The sequence below is a fragment of the Osmerus eperlanus genome, chromosome 15 (assembly GCF_963692335.1).
Source record: "Osmerus eperlanus chromosome 15, fOsmEpe2.1, whole genome shotgun sequence".
Lineage (NCBI taxonomy): Eukaryota > Metazoa > Chordata > Actinopteri > Osmeriformes > Osmeridae > Osmerus > Osmerus eperlanus.
In genome coordinates this window covers 5,549,359-5,557,108 of record NC_085032.1, presented here as the reverse complement: position 1 = coordinate 5,557,108, position 7,750 = coordinate 5,549,359, and the positions used below count along the sequence as shown (strand labels likewise).

Below are 7,750 nucleotides of genomic sequence, written 5' to 3'. Positions count from 1 at the left end.
ACAGATGATGGATTTAGGCCTGGCACGTTGACAAAACTCTCCTTCCTGGCACTCGGTAAGCCTCCGTCCTCCCCTCCTTCCATCGTGCCAGGGTGGCACCATGGTTGGGTTTAGCACATCCGCAGTGTGGGACTGCATCAATATTCCTTGCTCATAGACTATCGGAGCTCAAACCACTATACCCTCAACTTCATGGCATGGTATTGAGAGGGTGTGATTAAAGTAAGAGAAGGAAAATGAAATGCGGTTTGGTTGTTGGCCAAAATATCTTGAATTGTTCATAGAATTGTATTATTTTGTTTAGGGGGTTTTGTATTTTAAACAGCACAATGTTTGCTTTAGTCCACATCATCCTTACATTGTAATGAAATTATTCCCCAAAATACTGTAGGCTATATACATAATCAACATCAATAAGTAAACTTCTTGAATCCCACATTACCCACACAGTTTGAAGTCATATACAATAAACTGTAATGTGATGTTTCTTCACAGTTCCCCTTGCACCTCTCTCTCTCACACAGTTTACCAATTTGCATGTATTTGTGCAAAAACATCCTGTGAATAATTCCCGCCTCCATATCTCCATATGATGCTAGGTGTCTTCCACCGGCAGACACCTGCAGAAACACTCCTGACGGAATCAGAACAAGTCAATTCGATATTTCACACATGGGACAAAAACAATAGTTGTTTGTCATTCCTGTCAAAGTGAGAATTAATCAATGTTGTGCTGTCTATAGATACTGGTGATTTCATCCGATTTTTACTGCAATAATATAGTATATAGAGTAGAGTTTATAATAGTGTGGCAACTGCATTGAAATAGTACTCTTCTCTCATTCACAGTGCAACTCTGTTGAAGACACACTCGTGTTAGCCGTGAGTGTTGTAGACGAAGCCTTTTAAACTGATGCCATTCCAGTAATGCTAGCAGAGATCTGAATGCGTATGAACGCTGCCCAACGTGTGAAAATCAGTCTTCATCAGACAACTCTACCTTGCATCACTCAGTGATAATGAAAGTACATGTAGTTTGTAATGACTGGAGGCCTGGAGAAATACAAAGAGTGATACAAAGAGTGATATCGTCCATTTTGTTGTTTCTTTCGTGACAATCCTTTTCATGTTCCGATGGTAGACAATTAAGGGAAGGCAGTTTTTTTCTTTAAACCGAGCTCAGGGGCTATTTCAGAGTGTGTGTATTAAATTTTTATGTGAAAAGGGATGGGCCTGCTCTTTTTCCCTTCTCCTGCATAATGATTTATTGCCCAAAAAGACCAGAGAACTAATTAACAGAGTAATTAATTAATACAAAATTTGCATATTTGCATTTGCAATTAGTGCAGTCAAGTGATTACTCTGAAATGGGAAGTTTGACTCATCAGATGTTGGTGTGTGTACTGGACCTGAAAGACCGTCGCCAGCTGAGGCTATGAAGGGAGGGGTGTGTATGTGTGTGTGTGTGTTTGTTTGTGTGTATGTGAGCATGCTTGTGTGTGTGAGAGAGAGCATGTGTGTGTGTGTGTGTGTGTGTGTGTGTGTGTGTGTGTGTGTGTGTGTGTGTGTGTGTGTGTGTGTGTGTGTGTGTGTGTGTGTGTGTGTGTGTGTGTGTGTGTGAACATAGAATAGATTGGTCTGAAAAATGAACCAGAATGCCATAGTAATTGTTTTGCTAATTTGTGCTGCACATGTAAAACAATAATTAATATTATCAATAAAAAAAACACCATACATATGTAGCCTCAGACCGGGGTTCTCTGAGTTTACAAAAAAATCTTGTTCGATTTAAAATCATAAACAGTGGTTACAATTCAGGGAAGGAGTGTTTTGGTGATGAATACTTTGTTGAGGCTGGGGTCTATCTGAACTGTATTGTTCAGTCTCATCCTTTGTCTCCAATAACACTGTCACACACATATGAGCAAGAGTGCTGAATCTCTAAATCAGTGCAAGCTCAGCCAGTTGGTAAATGTCCTTGACAAGATGACCTGAAATAAAGGAGAACCATCAATCATCTGTCTGCCACTCAGGTGTGTGAGCAACTTCAGCTGGTGAGCAATTTGATAAGTCATGGTGTATTGATTACAATAATTCACGATATGTAACTCCAACATGATAAGCAAAATTAATTTGACATGAACTGACCTATATGTTGCTTGATACTTTTGCTACTACATTTGGAGTGTGGGACCCTTGAAACATTTGTGTTGGCAGCTAGCTTAAAAATGATTGATATGCCCTGGTGGCTCACTGGGTAAGACCCTGTACAACTAAGGCTAAGGCCTTAAAGCAGGGGTCCGGGTTTGTTTCCAGTCAGAGACATTTTCGGCATGTTTCTCTCTCTCTCTCTCTCTCTCTCTCTCTCTCTCTCTACCTGCTTTTCAATCTCTCTCTTCAACTGTTTCTATAAAAAAAAGCTGCAAAAGGCCCAAAAATATATATTTTTAATACATACAAATACATACAAAAATCATAAATTACTTGATATTCATCAATCATTAATCCAGGATTATGCATCTGAAAATAAACTATTTGATTCAATTGCTTTAGAACTATAGTTTTTACATATCCACCCTAAGATAAGGCCTTCCTGATCAGGTCCTCATCAGCTCTGAGATGGCCAGATGAAGGAGCGAACAGAGAGATCAGACCACGTGACAAGCACTGCCACGTGACGTTGGCTCCAGATGGCATGGGTACCAGCTCTGGCACTGTTGGCATCGGTGTCATTTCTCAAAAAGGAGAGAGCGGCACAGGAGACGGGAAGAAGGAGAGGGAAAAGGAGTCTCTCACTGGCGCTTCTGAAGCCATACATAAACTGTAATGCCACAGAAAACTACGAGACTACAAGATAACCTCGGAAGATGAGCTGTGCAATCTGACACGAGATCCAGGTAAGAAAAAGCGCAATGTGATGACTTGTGCATGGGCTTGATATACGCCTGTTTAGTGAAATTGTCTTAAACCTACATTAGAGCAGGGTCATAATTTCAATTACCTGGTAACGATAGTTTTTTCATCAGAGAGGCTGATACACTGTGACTGTCTGTGTTATTGAATGTCAAAATGGAAGATTAATTTAGGCTAGCGTACATTATTTTAGGCCATTGTAGCTACAGCAAAAAAAGTGATTTCCATAGACTTAGATATTTCTTATGACTGGAAAGAATTGTGTGTAATCCATTAAACGCATTGTAACAGCCCAAGTGGAAATAATGTCGATGGCATAGAGATCAAACAGTATTTGACCAAATTTATTTATCTCCACATTTCCAAGACGATGTTGACCTTACCGTTTGATGAACAATCCATGATGCGGGAAAGGGAGAGTCACTTTGGAACAAACCTTTCTCTGGACTTCGTGGGTGACACAAAGGTCAGTAAGCAGGACCCTTTAATGAAATCAGACACCGTCTCACAGGCCGACATAAGATCAATGGAGGAGGACGAGTCGGACAGGGAAGACGACGAGAGAGAGGAGGGCCATGACGAGAACGGCTTACCAAGAAGGAGAGGACCTCGGAAGAAGAAAATGACAAAGGCTCTAATCGACAGGGTCAAACTGAGGCGCATGGAGGCCAACACGCGCGAGCGAAACAGGATGCACGGGCTTAACAACGCGCTGGACAGCTTGCGAAAGGTCGTACCCTGCTACTCAAAAACTCAGAAACTGTCTAAAATAGAAACCCTCCGCCTGGCGAAGAATTACATATGGGCCCTATCTGAGATTCTCAGCACCGGCAAGAGACCGGACCTATTAACCTTTGTCCAGACGTTGTGTAAAGGACTTTCTCAGCCAACAACAAATTTAGTTGCGGGTTGTCTACAGCTGAATGCCAGAAACGTCATCACAGACCACAGCGGAGAGGCCTCATTCCCAGGCAGGTCTCCATTCGACGCCATCTACCCACCTTACCACAGCTCCGAGGTCGTGGCTTCAGCGGGTCACGGAAACAGCACCATGGACAGCGACAAGCCCTTCAGGCCCTACAACTACTGCACTTCCTATGAATCGTTTTACGAGAGCACGTCACCGGAGTGCTCAAGCCCGCCGTTCGAAGCTCCTCTCAGCCCGCCTCTCAACTTTAACGGTATATTCTCCCTCAAGCACGAAGACCCGGCGGACTACGGGAAAAGCTGTCATTATGGAATGCGTTACTGCGCGGTGGCAGGGCGAAGCTCTATCGTTCAGAATTCGATGTCGAGAGGGTCGTCAGACATCCACGTCCCCTATGACATCCATCTCCGCAGTCAGTTTTACCCGATGCAAGATGAATTAAACACTCCCTTTCATAATTAATGACCAAAAGAGAGTCCAAATGTGACCACCTCTTATTGGAGTAATTACTGGAAAAATAAATGAAACACTTTACCCACATATATTATTTACAACGGAGCGCTTTTTAGGTTAGGCACTTGGTTGTGGGCCATCTGATGGGTGATCATTAATTCATTGTAATTGAATGGTAATTGCCCTGCGGGTAAACACGTTTTGTCCTGGAATCCCATCAGGCGAAACACTAGGCAACGGAAACATTGATTTGTGAAGTGATTGTATCATACATTGCTATACCCAGTGAAGTAATGCAAATTGCCATCACAAGTGCAAAGGTTTAAATACATTCCTTTTAGGCCACTTTTCTTTTGAAAAGTGTATGTCGTGTCCTCTGGGCCTTTGATGCACGGGCTTAACAACGCGCTGGACAGCTTGCGAAAGGTCGTACCCTGCTACTCAAAAACTCAGAAACTGTCTAAAATAGCCCGTGCATGCCTACAGTCTGAATTGAATCCCACGAAATAGTTCAATTGTGCAAAGTCGTAAATCAGACAACAATAAAAGCAACGGGAACTATGCAATAAATGAACTTCAGACATCGCGGGAACTCTATTATTCTCCTTAAACGGTGCAGGCCAGTCAAGGACTTGTCAAACATAATAAATTAGTTATTTAACAAGATCAGTGAACAGGCCCATAGTCTGCGGCCACGAGCAGTTGCTGATAGTACGATAGTCGAAAAGAAAGAAAGAAGAAAGTTGTGCAAAAGGCTCCCATCTTTGTTTATTGTTTCAGTCATTGTCAATGTAATTTTCGTTCAATATTCTTCGGCCTAGGGAACTGGTTTTAATTTTCTTACGTCCTATAGGCTACACGTGACTTACATTGTGCAGTTTCTGGTGTAAAACAGTTATTATTGAGTGACATACGAATCGAAGAATGTATATTTGTCATATTTATTAAAGATTTAAATGTTTGTAAATAAAGGGGCAACGTTATATTGTATTCGTACGGACATGAAATAGGCCTACATTTCTCTGAAAAAAACCGGCCTGACTTTTTTTTAATTTAATGAGCGCTCGTGATAGCCTATTCTGGTAGCTTTCGATGCTTTTGATGTTATGACAAGTTGATACTCTTGCTAATTATATTAATTAAGCACGCGGTGACTAGCCTACATTTTATGCAACTTCTTTGCTCTATCACAATTTAGTATTGTCGAATCGTTAGCCTACTCCTAAGAAATGTACAAATCAAAGTAGGTTATTCATTAGGCTTACATTTTGTTTTTAGTGAATGAAAGCACTCACCTGACTCAATTTCGTTAATTGAAAATAGATTTTTTCCCTTAATTTGTACATGAATTATGCGGTGTCATCACAGATGTTCCAAATGTATTTTAACATGATTGTAAACAAAATTCGATACTGTTTGGTGCATTATATTGTTTTCCCTTCTTTGAAAAGTGTCATTTGAGATGTGTTTTATACGAAATTAAAATAGGAAAATACTTAATAAAACATGGATCAATCAAGCCATATGTGTGTTGTTTTGTGTTTTTGTTACATTTCATTACTTTACATTTATTCATTTAGCAGACGCTTTTATCCAAAGCGACTTCAAAGAGAGAGCTTTACAAAAGTGAATAGGTCACTGATCATAACAACGAGATTTCCCCAAAACATTGCGGGTATAGCCAAAACATGAAGCATACATTGTGAAAAGCAAATAAGTGCCAATTGGAAGAACCATAAGAGCATGTTGTTAAACAAGTTACAATAAATGTTGTTGTTGGGAAAGTGTGTCTGCAGTTTTACACCATTGAGACATATATTTAAAAAGATTCAAAAATCAGTTGCGAGACAGAGCTATATGCTTTGTGTTGTGTACTACACACTGAGTCGGTGTCGCCAAGTTTGGTATTGGACCTGGATGTTGGCCAAGGGACGCCAGATTGCGGATCACATACCCACAATAATCCCCGGGCGAGTGCATTGTCATCTTGAGAAATTATTGCGACAGAATGCACTCGACAGACGTTTGACTGACTTTAATGAGATTTTGATTGTCAAACCTGTACAAGAATTAAAATGTAATCGGGAAATGTGTGACATGTTAGCCAAAAGACCTAGCCAATGTGCTGTAAGACCATTCGTTTATATCCATCTCCATGTTGTGGAATCAAATGTCCCTCACATCTTTTGGAAGGCGGAAAATAAACATTCTAGACCTATGTGAATAAATAGGCTATTTTAGACCCACAAAACACATAGGCTACCTGCGAAAAACAGGTTTCTATATTGAAAGTCGGAGTCTAGCATATGTTTGTCTTGAGATAAGTCTTTCTAATAACAAGGCCCGGAAAGGTGCAGTAGGATAAATCAATCTGACGTGAAAATTGTTAAAATGTTTCCACATACGGAAACTTCAGGTGCTAGGCAACACGAAGCAAAATTGTGAAGGTTTGAAAATGTATCATAGCTTAATAGTGTTTATGGTTATGCTATATTTAGAATAAAATGCATCGGTTTGAGATAGTAACGAGATACTCATGGATGCTAGAGCAACTTTTTGCTGAAATTCTTTGAGACAAAACAGTATTAAAACAATCCTTGAAAGTTAAGCCAACAGTGTCAACGATAATTCTTTTATACAGTACAACTATACTAGTTATGTGAGATCAATTTTCCAAAGCATTGCTGTGCTAGAATGTCAAAAGTATTCAACATTGTAAACCATGTTCCATGAATCCATGAATGGCTGGGATCTGCTCAGTTTGTCACCCTCAGGCGTTAATCCAGTAGCCTATAACATACAGTAGCCTATAACATACGTATGAGGTTTTACATTTTTGTAGAGGCGGGCTAACAAAGCTAGCTTCATGGAGACAGACCTCTGGGGATGGCCTCCTAAATGAATAGGCTGTTAATAATACCATCGGTTTAATTAAAAGTGAAAAATGCTGTTCACTCGTGATGTTGATTTATCTGTGTTAGCCGATGATTGTGACACTCTCCTGTTTGTGCTCACACCTCTGTTGCAGTTGACGAAAAAGAATATCTCTCTCTCCTTCTCTCTCTCTTTCCTTGTGTCTATTTCACTCTCCCGTTTACCTCCCTCCCACACCCCCATACCCTTTCTCTCCCCCTCTGTCATCGTTCCCCAAATTTGCCACAAGTCCCGTGCCGCAGATGGTGGGGGATGCAAAATGTCCCCCCATTAAGTTCGCAATGATCTGCATGTTTTTGGGGGGAGGCCTGCGGTGGGGCCTTTGGCGGAAGGATTTCTCATTTTAATTAGGAGGTTTAAGGAGATAAGCCCTTTTGAAAAGCAGCTCCTTGGAGAGCTGGGTGCAGGTGAAACTCCAAACAGAAGTCACACCCCATCGGCAGCCAACTATTCGTTTGCATACTAGATTGGGGTTGGTTTGGCAGCAGTCCTGGCTAATACAAGAACTCCCTCTATTTCTGC

General features: G+C 41.0%; 1 protein-coding gene across 1 annotated transcript; it reads left to right on the top strand.

Annotated features, from left to right (window-relative positions):
- Positions 1-2,754: 2,754 nt before the first annotated feature.
- Positions 2,755-4,677, top strand: neurod6a (neuronal differentiation 6a). The gene is made up of 2 exons (XM_062479743.1): positions 2,755-2,897; positions 3,281-4,677. The coding sequence occupies exon 2, from the start codon at positions 3,284-3,286 to the stop codon at positions 4,301-4,303; it is 1,020 nt and encodes a 339-aa protein (XP_062335727.1). The 5' UTR covers positions 2,755-2,897; positions 3,281-3,283; the 3' UTR covers positions 4,304-4,677.
- Positions 4,678-7,750: the final 3,073 nt, after the last annotated feature.